Source organism: Ursus arctos, chromosome X (assembly GCF_023065955.2).
Source record: "Ursus arctos isolate Adak ecotype North America chromosome X, UrsArc2.0, whole genome shotgun sequence".
Taxonomy (NCBI): domain Eukaryota; kingdom Metazoa; phylum Chordata; class Mammalia; order Carnivora; family Ursidae; genus Ursus; species Ursus arctos.
Window position 1 is genome coordinate 86,389,782 of NC_079873.1, and position 22,847 is coordinate 86,412,628.

The 22,847-nt window shown below is 39.1% G+C and overlaps 1 protein-coding gene across 8 annotated transcripts in view; it reads right to left on the minus strand.

Annotated features, from left to right (window-relative positions):
• The window catches only part of CHRDL1 (chordin like 1), a 113,855-nt gene that overhangs the window by 80,207 nt on the left and 10,801 nt on the right, over positions 1 to 22,847 (minus strand). For all 8 annotated transcript variants that reach the window (XM_048213370.2, XM_026478841.4, XM_044392087.3 and 5 more), the window contains exons 3-4: positions 6,988 to 7,100; positions 4,722 to 4,815 (exon numbers count right to left, since the gene is read on the minus strand). In XM_048213370.2, the coding sequence (XP_048069327.1) occupies positions 4,722 to 4,815; positions 6,988 to 7,100 (207 nt within the window). The remainder of the gene's footprint in view (positions 1 to 4,721; positions 4,816 to 6,987; positions 7,101 to 22,847) is intronic.

The window sequence follows — 22,847 nt, forward strand, 5'->3', positions numbered from 1 at the left end:
TAGTGACCCTTCTACCTTCTGTGCAATCTTGACTTTGCCATTAAGAATGTTCTAATCTCCATGTAGCACCAGCCTCTTTGGGCTCATTAGAAAAAATGATGAAAAAATTTTCATATTCTCTTAATGGGAATCAGTATGGATTTCTCTCTGGTAATTCTGGAAAAGCAGTCTGCAAACTTTGATTGCCACAGTTCAGCCGGAGCTGCAGGAGACAACCTCAAATGCAAGTGGGAACTTTGGAAATTTCTGGGGTGGGGAGTTTAGAGAGCAAGAACCATGGGAAACACAGGAATAAATGGGTGGGGGTGATGGCTCCTCTGTCCCCTACATTGGAAGAGGAGCTCTAGGAATGTCCCACAGGATCCTCCCACTGAATCCCTCTCTATCCACGTGGATGTTCCCTGAAGTTAACACTGCTATAGGACAGTATCCAGAGCCCACACCTTGGGTATATGGCTTCGTTGTTTGTTTTCTCTTTTTGATACAGAACCTGCTCATTGTCTTGGCTATAAATCTCCTATTTTTAAATGAGGACATTTTCATCATGGTGCCTTCCATTGGGTTAAGACAGAAAAGCAGAGCCCCTTCCTTTGACCGAACATTCCTGTGGCCCTGAAGGCATGAGTTTCCTCATGCCTAATAATCACTGGGGTGGAAGGAACACAGAGAAGTCATCACAGCCATTGCCCAGTCTCCAAGCAGAACTGTGACAACTATATCTCAGATGGGTGGGTCCCTTTTTACTTACAGAAATATGCCCTACGGAGACTAAAATTCTCTTTAGTCCTTCATACTAGGATTGAATAGCCACTGTGTCCCAAAGTTCATCCTTTTATCAAACTCCATTCTTCTCTGCTACAGTTGAAGGTTTAAACCTGTTTACTCTTGTTTTATCTTCAACAGAAAGAATAGCTGGTTTGCATTCCACTTCAATATGGCAGGGAGGGCACAGGAGAGAACTCCCTGCTCTTTTCCCACCAAAGGGTGAGGGATGAAATGGAAAACTCACAGTTATATAAAAAAATAAGTAAATAAACAAGTGGGTGAGTGAGTAAAGAAGTAAATACAACTTTAAAACTGCAAAATCAGACTCAGAATCAGAAGGATACTCCTGGGGGAATAAAACACAGAAGGAAAAGTATAGCGATGAACAGGGGCCAAAGCCATATGGTCCACTGGTGCCTGGAACTGGATACAGACAGCTGGGTAGGAACTATGGCCTCCAAGTGACTTCTCATGTAAAGGTGGGGACTATGGCCCCACTCCTCACACATAAACAGAGGCTGACATAGTTCTGCCCACCTGAGGTGGCTCCCTCCCTCAAAGGGACTGCTTGCCCAAGGTAGGCAGCTACAGCTGAGGTCCCAGTCCAAGATCATGATCAGGGACTAACACCATATAAGCAAACAGAGGTAGAAATTGACCATTCAGGCATGAGGGAGCCCAAGCTGAGACACTAATATATGACCTGGTTAAGAGCTAAGTGACCTACTTGGCCTTGAACAACCTTCCCCCCAGGAAGGGAGGGCATATGCAAGAGAGTGCCCCCCAACACACACAGACAATGAGCTTTTAAACAAAGGTTTTAGAAAACAAGGAAAAACTTAGAACTAAGAAAAGCTGTCAAGAAACCAGTAAAAGTGAGAATTCACACCTGAAAAAATATAGACATTGAAACAATCTAAAATGGACTGTAAATAAATACTTCAAAACCTTCAAGAAATAAAGAAAATAATAAGATCCCAAGAAACAAGGGTTTATTAAACAGCAATATGTAGACATCTTAAAATGTAATCCAAAAACTTGGGGGAAAATACAGTTATTAAAAATAAAAGAACAAACAGAGCCAAACAGATGGCCTAAATAGGAGGCACGAAAGAGCTTGAGAAAGAATTCATGAATTGGAGGACAGAACTGAAGTAATATGTCATTACGGGGAGCATACCAAGATGGAAAAAGTAAAGGAGGCATTAAGAGACACAGAGGATACGGGTGCCTGGGTGGTGCAGTCAGTTAAGCATCTGACACTTGGTTTCAGTTCAGGTTATGAGATCAAGCCCCACATTAGGCTCCATGATCAGCATGGAGTCTGCTTAAGTTTCTCTCTCCCTCTGCTCCTCTCTGCCATGCTCTCTATCTCTCTCTTTCTAAAATAAAAAAATCTTTAAAAAAAGAGAGACACAGGGGATAAATTAGATGAGCTGCAAAAACATATGCCAAAGGCAACTTTGAGAATGAGGAAAAAAGAAGGGTAAGATGTAATTTTCGGAAAAACAGTGTGTAAAAATTGAAGAGAAATTTGAGTCGTTTGGTGAAAAAATCATGTACTGAGCAGGCTAAATGAAAATAAATCACACATCGATACACTTCATCGTGTGCACTGAAGAAAAAGAGGAAATCGTAAAAGCTAGAAGGAGAAAAAAATTACCTACAAAAGAACTACAATCAAACAGTAGATTTCTTATCCACAAATGGAGGAAGTCCACAGACTATTTGTTAGTTTCTTGTAAGTGCTAAGGGAAAATGAGCATGTATCTATAATTTTATACCCAGCCAAATTATTACTCAAGGATGAGGGCAAAAGAAAGACATTTTTGCATATAAGGATTAGGGAACTTTGGTACCACTGCTCACAGAAAGAACTGGTAAATGTTACAGTAACAAGAAGGAAAATGAACTCACAAGGAACTGACCTGCAAGGACAAGAAGGAAATAAATGAACGGCTCATTTCTATACTCCATAAAATGGGAATTTTTAAGTCTTAAAGACAATTTTCTCTTTTCTGCTATTTATGATCTCAATTCCTTTAACACTTTCCTTTTCACTCAAAGGAACTGCTGGCTTATACTTTCCCTTTCTCTCAATACTTGCTTCCTATTCTGTAGCTGGGGTAGGTGAGAGCCGTATTGCACTCTACGTTCTTCTACCCTGTGCTTCATGTCTGGGTCATGCCTCAACTTCCTTCCCAGGGAAGAACAATGTCTACATAGTTTAGATAGATTCCTATGGCATTAGACCACTTTTGGAGACTTCCAGGGGGAAAGAAGTGGACAAAATCTCCAGACTGGTCTTTTTAACCAGAAAATTTTTTTTAAAGATTTTATTTATTTATTCGACAGAGATAGAGACAGCCAGCGAGAGAGGGAACACAAGCAGGGGGAGTGGGAGAGGAAGAAGCAGGCTCATAGCAGAGGAGCCTGATGTGGGGCTCGATCCCACAACGCCGGGATCACGCCCTGAGCCGAAGGCAGACGCTTAACCGCTGTGCCACCCAGGCGCCCCAGAAATTTTGCTCCCATCTACCAAACCCTTCCTTTGTAATCCAGTTTAAGTAGAAGCAGCAAAGAAACACATATAAAAATAGTAAGCCTCATTTGGGGATTTATTCCAGAAGCCAACTTTCAGTTAGATCTTATGCCAAGTCAATTTCTTACATCTTGAAGCATATATGGTCATCACCAATATTCAGAATGATAAATGTGTGACATGACATGATCTTTTTCCATCTGGGAAAGACTCCCCTGTGTTCATCAGAGAGTATTTACTGATGCAGGAAAGTATAGCTCACAAAGGTAGTGACCAAAATGGTTTGGGGGCTTCTTCTGCATTAAACACCTCCATTCCTGTAACTGAAATATTAACTGAATTTTCACTGAACCGTATTCCTAGCCCCATTCCTACCATTGCTGCCCGGACACTTTTGGTTTCTCTCTTCTAAGTTCTGAAGGTTCCTTACTACTTAAAAAAAAGCACCACCTATGCCCTAGACTAGTGGTTCTTCATGTTTTTAGGGTCATGTGCACCCCCTTTACAAATACCAATAGAGCTATGGATCCTCTCTAAAGGAATTTACATGTATACATAGTTGCACCAAAAACAAAATAATTTTAAAGGGTTCACTGGTCCCATAAAGCCCACCCATGGACTCCGACTCCAGAACCTCCATCCTAGAGGGAAACAGGATCAGCTTACAGGACTACGAGGCTTCTACTGCCCAGATCCCGCAGCTGTCACTTAGCTTTTCCTAGGACTGCTGTCCAGCCCACAGGCATTCTCTTAATCATTCCACACTTGTATGCCTCTGGAGTGGGAGCCAGGCCCCAGTCAGATGTGAACAAAGTGTCACTGAGGGAGCCCCTGCCTCAGACAAACACCCTAGCTGCAAACCCTCAAAGTAGACGTCCTAACAGCCTTGTGAAAAAGTCTCTGCCCGCCTTCCCCTTAGATTTGCTCTTAACAATGTGTACATAATAACTGTGCAGTCTGCAGAAGGTGACTATTCAGCGGGCAGGCAGCTTTATACTGTCATAAACCTCACTGGTTCAGCTCCTTTGATTTACGCAATCCCAGCACTAATTGCTTAAGACACGTGCCACCATGCTACAACTCCCCTGGTGCCCGCTGCCCATGGCAGGAAGGGCTGTTTATGGCGCAAACTCTCTGGGCCACTGTTCCCTTCCCCCAACTGACATCCACCTTCAAATGATTAAAAGCCCAATGAAAATCTGTTACTGGGTACCCAATAACTTATTAGAGCCTTGAATGTGCCCCGCTTGGGCTATAAACAGTATTTAGGGGCCAGCATGCGCTGCCTAAAAGTGTCCTATTGTTATTTCTGTCTGTAAGTTTCCCTTCTGGGGAGTTAGGCAGATGGAGTGGGTTGGGGGGAAGAGGGAGGAAGGAGAGCCACAGCTGGGAAAGAAAGAGGCAATCTGTTTACCTGGGCAGCGCGGGCAGCACAGATGAGGAATATGCACGGGGGACAGGCAGTGGAGGCTTGGACATCTGACTCGGCTGCAGAGCACATTTCCATTCTAGAAGAGAAGAGGTGACCATGAGAAAAAATTAAGGTCTTTCAAAGGTCACCTGCGCTCATGCCCATTTGGAAGACAGTCATGCAGAGATTCACCCAGACAGTGAATGACGCATTCCCAAGAAGCTGAATGAAATCAGCATTTTCTTCCCTTTTCTCATCACTAGCACCTCTGCTGGGTTGGTTGATAGCTTACTGGCATGTTTTTCTAAAGCTGGGGTCACTCTTGCTCCGGTTTTCAAAGCCTCCCGCCAACTGTGGAAGGCTCCTCCTGGCCTGCCTTTGTGGTGTTTCCACCATTTCTGGCTCCAGCTGCACAGCGACGGGAGCCTGGTCTAATTACAGGGTCACCTGCCCAATGCCACAGGAGGGAATGGACAGTGAGCGATGGGTCCCCTGAGCTGCTAGCCACTCCTGGGCAAGGAGACGTTGCTGGCACACGGGTCCTGGACTCCGTATAACTCTGCCTTGGGCCAGCAGGCTGGCTGCCTTCTCTCCTCACTTCCTGTTTCAGTCATATGCTTTCTGAAAACGAGCTAGGGTTTGGAATTGAGCTGATTACCTAGCAGGCCTGGGCCGGGTGACTGGGTCCCTGCCGGATTTACAATGACGAGATCCCTAGCTCCGACAGCTCTCAACCGTTGCTAGATCAAAGGAAGCCATTGGAAATCAATTTTGCATTAGCATTTTCATCCATAATTCATTCCAAGCAAGGGTGACTTGTATCTCTCACGCTCTTGTGGGGGAAGAGGGTGACAGAGAGGATGGGGAAAGAGAAGATGCCTAGCACTGGAGCTGTCGGCACTGGGATCATATTAACATTTCCACTGCCCTGCAGACAGCAAAGCTCAGCCCCCAAGGGTTGTTAGCTGTCCATTTCCAAAGTGTTGGGTCAAGAATCCTACACAATCATGTCATACCAGGCAGCTAATTAGTCCCCAGGTGCTCTATTTAATACCTGCCCTCGCCATTTAAAGAGGCAGGCTTCTTTTATCCAAATCCCAATCACCTTACCATAAACTTCTTTCTTTTCTCATGGACTTTGTAGAATATATTTTTGGAGTGTTGCTTTTGGAAACACCACAGAGTCTCCTTATGTGTCACGCTCCTCAGAGCCAGGTGGTATCTTGAAGTGAAATCACCAAAGCACATCAGAAACCACTCCTTCTGGCTGAGGCCTACACCGATGCCTCCTCAATGCCTTAAACTGAATTCTGTTCTAGAGTTAGCGGATCAATAAAAATAATAGCCATAATGACAGCAATGATGATGACACAGACAATAGTTAACATCTCTTGCACGTTGGCTGTGACCAAGCACAGTTTTAAGTGACCGAAACGTATCAGTATATTTGATCCTTACCACAATCCTATGAAAAAAGTAGTATCATTATCCCATTTTAAAAGAAAAAGAAGCTGAAGGGATCTCAGAGAGTTCAGGTCACTTGTCCAGTGTAACACAGCTCACAGGTGGCAGAGCCAGGGTTGGAAACATGGTCTGTCTTGACGCCAGAGCCCAGGAGCCTCTAAACATTGCCTCCTACTGCCTGAAGATTAGGTTTCCACACGCTTAAACTTCTAAAAGCCAATTTTCTATTTAAATGGCAAAAGAATCTGGCTTCTGTACTACCGGGGTACTAAGGAGGAATTACAGTTCTTCCACAGGTACAGACCAAGGTTCTGCAGCCTCGATCCTAATTACCGCTACTGGCCCAGACAGCACCAAATGTTCTCCCAATGACCCAGTGTACAATCTGTCCTAATCTCTTCTCTAAAGGCCAGCCATGAAAAGGATTGTCAAAAACAATTTTGTCTTATAATCCAGGCATTACAATGAGCTCTGTTCCCCCACTCCCACTATCAAACTATTCTACCTTCTCCCACCATGGCCCCTATCATTTGGCTAGGAGACCATAAATATCTGTCCATAGCAAATAGTTAGAGATCCCACCAAAAAAAAAAAAAAAAAAAGAAAAAAAAAAGAAAAGAAAGAAAAATGAAAAAAAAAAAAACTTAGTGAAAAGGCTACAAGAGGAAAAAGTCAGGAGATGTTTATTTCTCCTTACAAGCTGCTTCCTAACTTCTCTTAGGCTTTCACCACCCCTGCTTCCCAGCCATCCGGGCCCTGGAAGCAGTTCTGCACGCCAAGGAGCGAACTGGGTGTCACATTGTACCTCTGAGCAGATGCAGTTGACACAGTAAACCAACCCATAGGGTTCCAGGTAAGGGTGCCATCTCTCGCCCACTCTGTACTTCTTGTCTTGGAACACACAGTAGGTCTCTGAATCTGTGAGGAAGGAGATGGTGAATACGGCTGTTAGACACCACGGACAAAGTCATAAAATCCAGGGGCAATTGCACTTTCCGTCTGTTTTCGTGTTACATCAAGAGCAGAGGCATAGGGAATGTTTCCAGAGCCCCTACCACGGGCTCGGTGTTTCCCATGCTGTGCTTATTCGATCCTACAATGATCCAGTACGGTGGGCACCGCTGTTAGTCTCAGTTACCGCTCTGGTACGATGGTAAGGTAAGGCAGCACGTCATGTGTCCTTCTGGAAAAGGCTGTGCTCCCTTGCTGTGGAAACGCAAGCTAAGGTCTGAAATGCAGATCTAGCTTTCTCAGCGCTGCCCGGAGGTGGTGTAGGAGTAATGAACTAAATGCATTGTGTTAAGTTCCTCTAAATGGCTGTGGCCCATGCATGCTAATATTCAATCATGAACCAAGCGTTGGCCACTTATTCTTTGTTAGGTACTCTGCTGACTGCTGGGAATAAAATGGTGAGCAAAAATGCCCACAGTTCCTTGCTCTCCTTCAACTTACAGGCTTTTTCTTATGTAAACAACTGCCAATTTACTCAAGAGCAATGCCTCCTTCCCCTTTGATGAATGGGAATTTTGATAGCCACAGCTTGTCTTGTGCCACAGTTCCTTGAGCACATACGATGTTACTTGTATTCCTTTACACATCTTATTTCTCCATCAAAGTAAAAGTTCCTCAAAATCAGGCAACATTTATTCTGCACTCTCTGTTTATCACATGGCCTAGCACACTGTGGCCCATAAATGTAATCAATTAGCAAACGACTGGTAAATGAGTTTCCAAACCATGTGATTCGCTTTCAAATCCCATCCTCATCTATTCCCTGCTTCTCATCACACAAGGTCAAAGCAAACCAAGACTCTTCTTGTAGCAAACACGTTAGTATCCCCCATTCTCCAGCACACATTTCTCTGATGATCAAAACATTAAAATAAAGAAAAGGCAGATAAGCAAGAAGCTGGGAGAAGATATATTTTTTAAAAGATTTTACTTATTTATTTGAGAGAGAGAAAGTGAGAGAGAGAGAACGAGAGGGGGGAGGGTCAGAGGGAGAAGCAGACTGAGCAAGGAGCCCAACATGGGGCTCGATCCCAGGACTGTAGGATCATGATCCCGGCCAAAGGCAGACACTTAACCGACTGAGCCACCCAGGTGCCCCAAGGGAAAAGATATTTCTAACAAATCAAGTATTAGTATCTGGAAACTTTTCTCATCACTTAAATTAATAAGTAAAGGACCAGCCAATCTAGCAGAAAAATGACCTATTTATCCAGGACATGAATAACAATTTGGGGGAAGAAGAAATGAGAAACAGGCAATAAACATGAAAAGATGTCCAACCTCACTAGTAATCAGGATTCAGATTAAAACTACTCTAAGGTCATAGTCTCAAGTCACTCACTACTTTAAAGACACTCAATGATTTTTTTTCCAGTTACCTGCAAAATAAATTCCAATTTACTTTTCAAATCTTGATTTCCAACTTCTTCAGAATGATGAACTGGGAGTCTGAAACTCTGGGTTTGAATTCTAACCAGCTCTAGCTCTGTGGCACTGAGCAAGTCATTGGAAAACGTCAATCTCAAAAAAAAAAAAAATAGGGGTGCATGGGTGGTTCAGTTGGTTAAGTGTCCAACTCCTGATTTCGGCTCAGGTCATCATCTCAGGGTCAAGCCCCACATCGGGCTCTGCACTCAGCTTGGAGTCTGCTTAAGATTCTCTCTCTCCCTCTCCCTCTGCCCCTCCCCCGTTTGAAAACAATAATAAAAAAATTAAAACATAAAAAAGAAAAAGAAAAAAAATAAACTGTCAATCTCAGTTTTCAACTCCTGTGAAATATAGATTATCTTTTTCTCAAGCAGAGTTTGGAGGACTAAATGAAATTCTTTGTAAATTATAAAGTAATGCAAAACATAGAGCTTTGTTTTAAATTATTTTCTTTTTAGAAAAGTATGCATATTTAATGTAGAAAACTGGAAAACATTTACAAAGTTCCAAAAAGAACAAAATAAAAACATAAATGTATATATATATGAAAAACATTATACACAATTCCAGCAGGAGGCAACCACTTGTAATATACTGGTAACTTACAAATAGCCTATGGGTTGAAAAAAATCAAAAGGGAAATTAAAAAATAGTTTGTACTAAATGAAAATAAAAACACAGCATATCAAAACCAGGGGGATTCAGCTAAAGAAGTACTTAAAGGGAAATTTATATCACTAAAATACCTACATTAGAAAGGGAGAAAAGTCTTAAACCAAGAAACTAGAAAATTTAGAGCAAAATAGACCAAAAGCAAACAGAAGAAAGGAATAATAAAGAAGTCAGTGAAATTGAAGACAAAATCAACAGGAAAAAAAATCAGTGAGACCAAATCTGTTTTTTAATAAAATAAAGAAAACTGATAAACTTCTTACAAAACTAGCAAAGATAAAAAGAGAGAAGATGCAAATTCCCAATAATAGGGACAACAGAGAGCATTTTAAAAAAGGATAAAAAAGGAATATTATGAATGACTTAATGCCACTTAAGTTAGCAACCTAGATGAAACACATGAATTCCTTGAATGACCCAAATTACCAAAGCTCAATCCAGAAGAGATAGATAACCTGAATATTCCTATATCCTTTTTTTGATTGATTTATTTATTTGAGAGAGAGAGCAGAGGGAGGGGCAGAGTGAGAGAGAGAATCCCAAGCAGACTCCCCACTGAGTGCAGAGCCCAACACAAGGCTCGATCTCACGACCCTGAGATCATGACCTGAGCTGAAATCAAGAGTTAGAGGCTAACTGACTAAGCCAACCTAAGGTGCCCCTCTTATATCTTTTAAAGAACTGGAATTTGTAGTTAAAAATTTTGTCACAAAAAAACCCTCCAGGGCCAGATGGCTTCACTTGTGAATTCTATCAAACATTCTACCAAACATTTCAAGAAAAAAATGAAAAGGAGGGATTACTTCCCAACTAAATCATCGATGGAGGCATGACACAGACATGAAAACAAGATTAAAAGTATTACAAGGACAAAAATAAAACTGTAGACCAATATCCCTCCTGAACATAGATATAAACATTCTCAAAAAAATTTCAGTAAATTAAACCCAACAATATATGAAAAGGATGACACTTTATGAGCAAGTGGGATTTATCCTGAAAATTAAAGGCTAATTCAACATTCACAGTTCAGGCAACATAATTCACCATATCAACAAACTGGACAAGAAGAATCATGTAATCATCGCAATAGATGCCAAAACAGCATTTGACAAAATTCTACATCTATTTGTGACAGAAACTCTCAGCAAAGTAGAAAACAACGTTCCTCAATGTAATTAGGGCATCTTCAAAAAAACCCTACAGTTATCATTATACTTAATGGAAAAAGACAATGCTTTCTCCCTAAGATTGGGAGTTATGGAAGGATGCCTGCTCCACCACTTTGGAAATCCTAGCCAGTGAAATCACATGAGAAAAAGAAGGAAAAGGCGTGTGTATCAGGGAATAAAACACAAAACTGTTCTATTTATAGATGGTATGACTGTCTACAAAGAAAAATCCCAAAGAATTGATTTAGACTTACTATAAATAGTAAGAGAATTCAAGCAAGATTATAGAATACAAGACCAATATAAAAAAGCCAATCATGTTTATATATTCTATAAAGAACAATTAGAAATTGAAATTTGAAAAAGTACCATTTGCAACAGCTCCCCCTAAATATAGAAATACTGAGGTATCTAACAAAATGTGTGCCAGATCTCTCCTCAGAAACCTACAAAATGATGATAAAAGAAACCAAAAAAGGCCTAAAAAATGGAGAGGTATGCCTTGTTTGTGGACTGGACGTCACAGCATTGTGAAAATGCCAACTTCCCCCAAAGTGACTTATAGATTCGAAGAAACCCAAAACCAAATATTAACAGGACATTTTGTAAATATTGGTACTCTCATTCAAAAGTTTATATGGAGAAGGTAAAGGAGTATAATAGCCAAAACAATTCTGACAAAGAAAGATTTGGGAGGACATATACAATGTGATTTCAAGACTTAATGTAAAATTACAGTTTTCAAGGCAATGTGTTTTTGGCAAAAGTTTAGACAAATATATCAATAGAACAGAATGACAAGTCAAAAAATAGACCCACACTTAACAGAGTCAATTGATTTTCAACAAAGGTGCAAAGACCATTCAATGGAGAAATAGTATTCTTTTCAACAAATGCTGCTGGAACATTTGGATAGTCATATACAAAAAATGAACTAAAATGAATCTGTAACTCAGACCATATACAAAAATTAATTCAAGATGGATCATAGACTTCCATGTAAACTTTAATATTTTAAAACTTCTAGAAGAAAACATTGAAGGCTCTCTTTGTGATATTGGGTTAGGCAAAGACTTCTGAGATAGGACACCAAAACCACAATCAATCCATAAAAGAAATATAAAATAAGACCTCGTCAAAATTAAGAACTTTTGCCTTTGAAAGGGTGGTAAGTGGTGCCTGGGTGGTTCAGTCGGTGAAGTGTCTACCTTTGGCTCAGGTCATGATCTCAGGGTCATGGAATCGAGCACCATGTTAGGCTCCCCGCTCAGCAGGGAATCTGCTTGTCTCTTTCCCTCTGTCTCTCCCCCTGCTTGTGCTCTCTCTCTCTCTCTCAAATAAATAAAGTCTTAAATAAAAGAGTATAGAGAATAAAAAGTAAAGGAATAGGATGAGAGAAGCTATTTGCAAATCATATTTCTGATAAAAGAATTCTATCTAGAATACATAAAGAAATCTCAAAACTTAAGGATAAGGAAAGAAACAATCCAATTTTTTAAAATGGGAATAAAATTTGAATAGACACTTTACCAAAGAATATTTACAAGTATCAAACGTATCATTCATCAGCAGGGAAATGCACATTGAAACCATGATGACGTATCACTACCCACCCATCAGAATGGCTGAACTCAAAAAACCTAACTATACTAAGTGTTGGTAAGGATGAGAAGCAACTGGAACTCTCCTCATATTTATTGGTGGAAATGCAAAATAGTACAGCCATGCTGGAAACAAGTTGGCAGTTTCTTATAAAGTTACACAAAACACTATACAACCCAACAATCTCACTCCTTGGTATTTTTCCCAGCAAAATGAAAATATATATGCAGTTCATGAGAACCCTGGCATTTTAGTCAGCTGATGCAGGTTTAAAAAAGTGGATGGTGAAATATTATTGATCAAATGTCATTAACCTGTATGTAAATTACCCCCAACCCCTAAAATCGACAACAATAAAATGATCATCATAACTGAAAAAAAAACATATTCATACAAAAACCTGTATCTATATGTTTAGAACGGCTATTTACATGGTGCACAAAGCCTAAAAGCAGCTCGAATGTCCTTCAACTGATGAATTTATAGACATCCACACAATGGATTATTAGCAATAAAAAGAAATGAAAGTTGGAGGCACACAAACATTAAGTGAATCTCAAAGGCATTACGCTAAATGAATAAAGCCAGACCCAAAGTCCACATATGGTATGATCCACTTCTTTTCATTCTGGAAAAGGCAAAACTATAGGGACAGAAAACAGATCCATGGTTACCAAGGACTGGGGTGGGAGAAGAGTTTTAACTACAAAGGGGCACAGAGGAAACCTGTTGGGTGATGCAGCCATTTTTGTATCTTGATTATGGTGGTGCCTACATGGCAGAATGCTTCTGTCAAAACTTACAAAACCGTACCCTACCAAAAGGGTGAATTTGTTGTATGTCAATTATAGCTTGATAAAATGATAAAAAGAAATGTAGAAAGGAAAGAAAATCACATATAATCCCACTACGAGAAGATAACCACTTTTAACATTCTAGTAAGGTCACTCCCATTTTTTTTCCTTTTTTAAATTAATAGACTTTATTTCTTACAGCAGTTTGAGATTTACAAAAAAATTGAGCAGAAAGTACAGAGAGTTCCCATATATCCTCTCTTGACCCCACCCCCAATTCTGTTGTTATTAACATCTTACGTTAAATGTGGTACACTTGTTACAATTAATGAACCACTAGTGAGATACTAACATTAACTAAAGCACAGGAGCATGCACTTTGTTTAGCATAGTGGTGTGTGTTGACAAATATATAATATATATCCACCCTCACGGTATCATACAGAATTGTTTCAGTGCCCTGAATATGCCTGCATTCTGCCTGTTCATCTCCTCTCTCTTCTGTCCCCCCAACTCCTGAAAACCACTGATTTTTTTTTTACTGTCTTTATAATTTTGTCTTTTCAAGATGTCATATAGTTGGAATCATAGGGTGTGATGTCTTTTTAAACTTGCTTCTTTCACTTAGAAATATGCATTTAAGGTTCCTCCAATGTCTTTTCATTGCTTGACAGCTCATTTATTTTGTCACCGAGTACTATTCCGTTGTATGGGTGTACAGCTTATTTACCAGCTCACCTATTGAAGGACATCTTGGTTGCTTCCGATTATTGGAAATGGTGAATAAAGCTGCTATAAACACTTGTGTGCAGGTTTCATGTGGACATGTTTTCAACTCACTTGGATAATGCCTAGGAGTATGGCTGCTGGATCACATAGTATGGCCATGTTTAGCTTTGTGGGAAACTTCCAAACTGTCTTTCAACATGACTATGCCATTTTATATTCCCACCAGCAACGAATGACCGTTCCTGTTGCTCCACATCCTCACCAGGATTTGGTGTTCTATTTCCGGTATCAGCCATTCTAATAGGTGTGTTGATTTAATTCATAATTCCCTAATGACATATGGTGTGGAGCATTTCTTCATACACTTATTTGTCACCTGTATATCTGCTTTGGTGAGGTGTCTGTTTAGCTCTTGGCCTATTTATTAATTGGGTCAGTCATTTCCTTTTCTTTCTCGTGCGAGATTTAAGAGTTCTTTGTGTATTTTGGATCCAAGTCCTCTATCAGGTAAGCGTTTTGCAAATATTTTCCCTCAGTCTGTGGCTTGTCTTTTCATTTGCTCAACAGTGGCTTTTGCAGAGCAGAAGTTTTTACTTTTAATGAAGTCCAATTTATCCATTTTTTTCTTTCATGGAGCGTGCTTTCAGTGTTGTATCTAAAAGCTCACAACCAAACCCAAGGTCACCTAGATTTTCTCCTGTGTTATCTTTTAGAAGTTTTATATTTATGTATTCTATATTTAGACCTTTGATCCATTTCGAGTTATTTTTGTGAAAGGTTTAAGGTCGGTATCTACATTCATTTTTTTGCATGTGGATGTCTAGTTGTTCTGGCACCATCTGTTGAAAAGATCATCCTTTTTCCAATGAAATGTCATGCTCCTTTTGTCAGAGATCAGTTGGCTATGTTTGTGTGGGTCTTTTCCTGGGCTCTCTATTATGTTCCATTGATCTATTTGTCTCTTCTTTCAACACCATTACACTGTCATGATTACTGTAGCTTTAGAGCAAGTCTCAAAGTTGGGTAATGTAAGACTTCCAACTTTATTGTTCTTCAATGTTGTGTTGGAAATTCTGGGTCTTTTGCCTTTTCACGGAAACTTTAGAATCACTTTATTTCCAACAAAGTAAATTGCTGGGATTTTGATTGGTATTAGATTGAATCTATAGATCAAGTTGAGGAGAACTGGTATATTGATGATATTGGGTCTTCCTATCCATGAGCATGGAATATCTTTCCATTTATTTGATTTCTTTCCTGAGAATTTTGTAGTTTTCCTTACAGAGATCTTATACACATTTTGCTAGATTTATACCTAAGTATTTTCAATTTTTTGGTGCTAATGTAAAAGGCATTGTGTTTTTAATTACAAATTCCAATTGTTCATTGCTGGTATATAGGAAAGCAATTGACTTTTATATACTAACCTTGTATCCTTCAACCTTGCTATAATTGCTTATTAATTTGGGGAGGGTTTTTTATTGATTCTTTAGGACTTTTTACACAGATAATCATGTCATCGGTAAACAAAGGTAGTTTTATTTCTTCCTTCCAAACCTTTACACCCTTTGTTTCCATTTCCCATCTTACTGCATTAGCTATGACTTCAAGTACAATGTTGAATTGGAGTAGTCAAAGCAGACATCATTGCCTTGTTCCTGATCTTAGGGGGAAAGCACCTAATTTGTCTCCATTGAGTGTGGTGTTAGTTATAGATTTTTTTGTAAATGTTCTTTATGAAGTTGAAGAAATTCCCCTCTATTCCTAGTTTGCTGGATAGTGCTGGATTTTGTCAAATGCTTCTTATGCATCTATTGCTATAATCATGTGATTTTTCTTCTTTAGCCTGTTGATGTAATGGATTACATTACTTGGTTTTTGAATGCTGGAACAGCCTTTGATGCCTGGAACAAATTCTATAACTTGTAGATTTTTCATACATTGTAGGATTCAATTTGCTAATATTTTGCTGAGGATTTTTGCATAAGAGATATTGATCTGTAGTTTTCCTTTCTTCTAACATTTCTTCCTGGTTTTGGTATCAGGGTAATGTTGGCTTCATAGAATGAGTTAGGTAATATTCTTTCTGCTTCTATCTTCTAAAACAGACTGAAGAGTGTCAGTATTATTTCTTCCTTAAATGTTTGGTCAATTTCACCAGTTCATCATCTGGGCCTGGTACTTTCTGTTTTGGAAGGTTATTAATTGTTGATTCAATTTCTTTAATAGATATAAGCTATTCAGACTATTTCTTCTTGTGTGAGTTTTGTTGAATTGTATCTTCCAAGGTATGGGTCCATCGTTTCTAAGTCATGATGCATTGTATAGAAGAAACTAAGGTAAACAGGCCTTTAGCATGAGGTTTTATGTTAACCTACCTAGGAATTAGGCAACTTTTACTTGTTGTCGTAGCTATGATGTCAGAGCTAAAATTTGCTCTAATGTCCTTGTTTACTTCCCTCCTGTTGTTTTCAGCTTCCCTAGATACTCTTTCTTAAATAGTATCTGAGGTGTGCAGTTTTCTCAGCTGTAATCTCCTGTTATTATACAAGGGCCCTATTGATGTGGTGGTAAATTGTGGCAGGGGTTGGAGGGAGAAGCATTCTATAATTATGATTAGTTCTCAGTCTTTTAGTGAGTCTTTGCCTCCGAACTGTGACCTTCAAATGTGCTAATTACATTTGTTCTCCTCCACCAGTGTAGATAAGACAGGAAGGCAAGTGGAGTTGGGTATTTCCCTTCTCCCCAGTTTGTTAGATTCTAATAAAATGCAAATCAGGTAGGCTCTGGTAAAATCATTCTCTTGAGGGCAGGCCTTAATTAAGGAGAACAAAGAGCTTTGGGCTTATTTCAGAACAGTTACATTTTCCCTCCTGTGCCTGGAGCAGGGAGGGATTTTTCTCCAATCTTCATCCTGAGAACCTCATGGGGCTCCTGGAGGTAAAACTCGCAAAAAAAAAAAAAGTTTTTCTCTCAAGCTAATACATACTCCTTCTCCAGCAATACCCTTGCGCCTACCAGGACCCAGCAGTGGTGATTGTATTCACCAGACTTTCCAGATTTCAGAGTTAAGAACATAGGGCAGTTTGCCCTGTGACCTCAAATTTCTAATTGATTTAAAAGGAGTTGTTCCTTCAGCTTTTTCTGTGTGACAATAGGAGTGACAACTTCTAAGCTCTTTACATGTCAGACCAGAAACCAGAGGCTCTTTCCAGTTTTTTTCTATGCATTTTCTATGCATTGTATACAGGTTTTATCACAAAATTAACAGCATATAGTACATACATTTTGTAAACTACATTCTGAAATTAACATATCCTGAATATTTTTGTGCCATTAAATATTCCCTTATACTTCATGCTTAGTGTTGTGATTCTACACCAGCGCAGTGGAAACATTATTTATTAACCAATCCCCTATTTGGGGGGTATTAGGTTTTTTCATTTCCTGTTTTTAAAACAAACTTTTTAAAATCAATACCTTAGTATATACAGTTTTATATACAGCACTGGTTATTTTCATTATATAAATTCTTATAAGTAGATTGGTTAGTCAAAGTTTTGAATGCATTCAAATTCTTGACCTGTACCGTCAAACAGCCTTCCAGAAAAGCTATACTAAGTTACCTTCTCATTTGCTGTAGGTGGGAATGCCCAACACGGGATAATTTAATTGTGTAAAACTTCGTCAATTTGGACACTTGGGATGCTTCCATAATTTGGCTATTGTAAATAATTCTGCAATAAACATAGGGGTGCATGTATCCTTTTGAATTAGTGTTTTTGTATTCTTTGGGTAAATACCCAGTAGTGTGATTACTGGACCATAGGGTAGTTCTATTTTTAACTTTTTGAGGCACCTCCATATTGTTTTCCACAGTGGCTGCACCAGTTTGCCTTCCCACCAACAATATGTGAGGGTTCCTTTTTGTCCACACCCTTGCCAACACTTGTTTCTTATGTTCTTGATTTTTGCTGTTCTGACAGGTATGAGGTGGTATTGTAGTTTTGGTTTGCATTTCCCTATTGATGAGTGATGGTGAGCATCGTTTCACGTGTCTGCTGGCCATCTGGATGTCTTCTCTGGAGAAATGTCTCTTCATGTCTTCTGCCCATTTTTTAATTAGATTATTTGTTTTTTGGGTGTTGAGTTGTATCAGTTCTTTATATATTTTGGATGCTAACCCTTTATCAGCTATGTCATTTGCAAATGTCTTCCCCCATTTAGCAGGTTGCCTTTTAGTTTTGTTGATTGTTTCCTTCACTGTGCAGAAGATTTTTATTTGGTGTAGGCCCAATAGTTTGTGGTATATATATATATTATATATATACACAATGGAATATTATTCAGCCATAACAAGGAATGAAATTTTGCCATTTGCAACAACATGGATGGAGTATACTGCTAAGCAAGTCAGTCAGAGAAAGACAAATACCACGTGATTTCACTCATATGTGAAATTTAAGAAACAAAGCTAATGAGCAAAGGAAAAAAGAGTCAAACCAAGAAACAGAATCTTACTATAGAGAAGAAACTGATGGTCACCAAAGGGGAGGTGTGTGGGGGGGATGGGGGAAATGGGTGAAGGGGATTAAAGAGTATACTTATCTTGATGAGCACTGAGTAATGTACAGAATTGTTGAATCACTATATTACACACCTGAAACATATAATACTGTATGCTAACTATACTGGAATTATAGTTAAAACTTTAATAAAAATAGAAAATAAAACTGCCAATTTGGTAGCGGAAAACAAAACCAGTATTTTTCTTTATCAGGAAGGTTGAATGTATATTCAATTTTAGTAAGCATTTTTATTTCCCCTCTTGTGATATTACTATTTTTGTTAACATTGTTATATTAATCTACATTTCTGAGCTCAGAGTAGGTACTCAAAATCATGTGTTAACTGAAAGAACTCAGAAAATCAAAATTACTTTTTAGGCAGAACTTGTGTGCTTTTCAGCCAAGTCTTAGAAATACAATTTTCTTGATGTAGACACAAATTAAGACTCTTGATCCACAATATTCTAGAATGGACTAGGAAATACTTTAAATATTTTAACAATCCCAACATCTTTAACCAATGAGAAATGATCCTGAATTTCCCAAAACAAACATCTAAATGAGGCACCTTTTGCTACTTTCCACATGTGAGTGAGAGGCGAGCGACTGTTTCTCTATAGTAAATTTATAATCTCACTCTCAAATACTTCGGTGATTTGCATTTCACATATATGACTTATCTAGACACTTCAGAAAGAATCCGGGTATACACTTAGAAGCAAATCCATGAAGGGGGCTATTCAAGTGGCATTATTAGGCTAGCATAAATACTTCTCGCACAGGTCTGCAGCCACGAAGACATAAACGTAGCTAAGCTAGAAGTTAGTTTGTTGATTTAAACCCACAGTGCAAAGTAAGACGGAACCTTTTGTAGTATGCATTTGAGTCCAGATTACTGTATTTGCTTGAATTCGCTCCTCAGAGGTTGCCATTAAATCTACCTACTTAAAATTTGAAATAGGATGAACTTTCACTATCAGCTGTGCTGTCTGCATGCTCAGGTGATTTTCCCCTTACTAGATGAAAAAAAAAATGTTATAAATCCTAGATTAAGACCCTTGAAAGACTAAGGAACCACTAAAATAAGACAAGCTATCAAAGTGTGGGTTTCAAGTGTATTTACATATTTTTTAAAACTCACATCCAAATTATAAAAAGGTTTTGACTTGCAGGAAAGTCTGTTTCCAAAGAAACAGTATATATACTTACACCACAAGGAGGGTATCCTTTATATATTGCTATTAAGCAAGTTGCCACCTCATTTCTGAAATAATCTTTAAGGTAGTTTATTTCACAGGCACTATTATTAAATGGATCTTTTTAATATATCCAGCACCCCATATTCATGAATTCCATAGATCTACCAAAAATAATTCACTTCAGTCAATAGATTCCATTTCCCCCAAAGCAGTCTCTAAAGGGTGCTGTTGGACAACATGTGAAAACTAAACGATCTGAATTTTCCTGCCCTAAATGTGGCTCAAAGCCTAAGAGGTAGCTGGTAAGCATAAAAAGCAGCCAGGGAACCAGGCCCTACACAACAGAGTCAGACGAGAATGGTCATAGCATTTTCAACAGTAACAAAAACAACAACTAGTATTTGTTGAACACTTTCCTATAAGCCAGGCTCACTTCTAAGAGCTTCACATACACGAATTCACTAAATGTCTACAACAACCCCATAAGGTAGGGTCCATTATTAGTCCCATTTTACAGATAAGGAATCTGCGGCAGAGCAAGATTTGGTAACATACCCAAGTTGACATGACTGGTCAGGGTATGCAGCTGGGATTCACACCTAAGTAGTCTGGCTTCAGACCTAAGGGCTGTAACCACTAGAGGATTCTAGCTATTCCAGCGACAGTTGTAAGGTACAGGTCACCCACTTTGAGAAACTGGAAAATGAAAGGCTTCCACACATTCTTGACTAACAATTTCTCAAGTTACCATTTCGCGAGACTTTTGAAACAGTTTCAATCACCTTTTAAAGAATCAGGCGTTGTCCACAATAAAGTCAAGTCACAACCAAATAGACCGTATAAAATGGTACAGCTGACAGGCTTCATTATGCATTTTTTCTATCTATCACTTGATAAAGGCAGAAAGTACAAAATAGTACCCACCCTTGTTTTGTTTTCTAGAATCCACATATGAGTGAAATCACATGGTGCTTGTCTTTCTCTGTCTGACTTATCTCACTTAGCCTAATACCCTCTAGCTGCAACCATGTGGTTGCAAATGGCAAGATCTCATTCATTTTATGGATGAGTAATATTCCACAGTGTGTGTGTGTGTGTGTGTGTGTGTGTATCCCACATCTTCTTTATCCATTCATCTACACTTGGGGTGCTTCCATATCTTGGCTATTGTAAATAATATTGCAATAAACAGAGGGGTGCATATGTCTTTTTGAGTTAGTGTTACCATTTTCTTTGGGTAAATATCCAATAGTGGAATTACTGGATCACAGGGTAATTCTATTTTTAATTTTTTGAGGAACTTCCTTAATTTTTTCCACAGTGGTTGTTGAATCAATATGTTGTACACTAGAAACAAATAAAACATTGTATGTTAATTATCCTTCAATAATTTTTAAAATGGGGGCGCCTGGTGGCTCAGTTAAGCATCTGCCTTCAGCTCTGGTCATGATTGCAGGATCCTGGGATCAAATCCCACATCGGGCTCCTTGCTCAGCAGGGAGCCTGCAACTCCCTCTGCCTGCCTCTCTCTCTCTCTCTCTCTCTCTCACTCTCTGAAAAATAAATAAATAAAATCTTTAAAAAAACAATTTTTAAAATGTGTTTACAAGACAAAAAAAAATAGCACCCATGCTGTCAAGGGGTTTGAAATCTAGTTGAGAAAACAGATTAGCCCAGCTGGAAGTTCTTTTTCATTCTCTCTAAACCTAATTATACTCACATGGCATTTCTTCCATATTATGGGACCAGTGTCTGGCAAATTATGCTTCTTGATGAAAATCTTACTCAAACACTAACTTCTGATAGAAACATGGTCCTAACTGCAAACATAATAGTGTTTCATCATCTCAGCAATATAGGATTTGGCCAATTACGCCCCAGACAAAAATCCACAAACTCTTGGAAGAGCAAACTCAGGAACTAGAGGCAGACACGGAGTGGAACAGTAATGCCACTGGAGTTACTAAACAAAGCTTCTGCAATTACTGACTCTGAATTTTTTTTCAAACACATAACAGAAGAAAACACTATAATCCTTAAGACACGTTTTACCATGGGTATCTAGGATTGAGCAGTTGGCACAATTACCGCTGATTTCTCGATGAGTACGCTGAACGATGATCAATTTTAAGAAACTGTGGTAAAGTCAATTTCAGCACATGCTTAGAAGTCTGAACTTTTACAATGTTTTTGGCGTTAACCCAGGGGAGAATTTAATGAGTTGCACAGCATAATCGACCACACCTAAAGTCCCAGTATATCATCTTGGACAAGAAGCACATGTGAGCTGGTTTTATTAAAACAACGATGACTCGCCAACTTCTAGAAGATACAGGCAAGGAAAAGTAAGCTTATCACTTGCCAGTAGCTGACAGATACCAGCTGGAGAATGCATGACTTACCACTAACTAATGGTATCTACGAGTAGAACTTGGTCCCAAAGGAACTGCAACTAACATTTGAGATGGACCTTCAACCTGCATTGTAAGAGCTGATTTTCAAATGGTGTGGCTGGCTCTAATTAGAAGTGGCGACCCCTGCTACTTTAGGGGCCCCTGTTAACAGAAATAATGATGATTAAAAGTAAACAACAGGGATGTGTCACTATGCCATCGAATGTTTTGCCCAATTGTTACCGTCTAGCACCCAGGACTAGGTCAAAAGGTCAATAACTTCATCGCCAGTCTAAAAGCAAGAAAACATTCTTAGGAACTGTTTTTGATAAGAGCTATTACTGTAGACACATCATCATGCAAGTATTACAATAATATTTATTTTATTATAACACATACAGTCAGTGAAACGAGCGATGAATCTTTGCTGTTCATTACATGAGTGGACAAATCAAGTACACAAATTCCTTTTTAATTATTTTTAAAAGGCTAGTATAAACTATAATAATGCAGAAAAAAATAAAAACATAAATACTTCTGTCGTTTATCAAACTTGAAGCAGAGTGGAGGAAGGGCAAGACAAGATATCGTAGTTACAGATGAAAAAGTATCCTATTTCTCTAGCAACTGGGTTCCTAGGATTGACGTCTCTATCAGATTTCCTCACGTCATAAGACTCCATTCCAGGTTATGGAAGCCAGGAAGAAGCCAAATTCTCCATCCTGTATGTCCAGCTTATTCCTATGTATCTGGAGTTAATTGCCTTATTCCTACTTGTTAGATCATTTGCCCCAAATTAATTCAAATTCATATATATTGAGCAGCCTCTACCCATTGCAGCCCTCCCACGATCTGCACCTTGTGGCTATTTCACTTTTCTACTAGCAGGTGGGCAAACTCAATCAGAAGAAAAGAGCCCATATTTCAAAGAGGTTTGACTGTGAGCAAGGCCACACCATTGGCTCGGAGATTTTCCATGAAATCTCAATTTATTGCGTTCTTCTAGCCCCCCCCCCCCCCACTAGCATGGATAACTGGGAGTTGGAGGTATTCTCAGTCTTTACTATGAGGCCACGTGGAGATCCTTTCACAGAAAG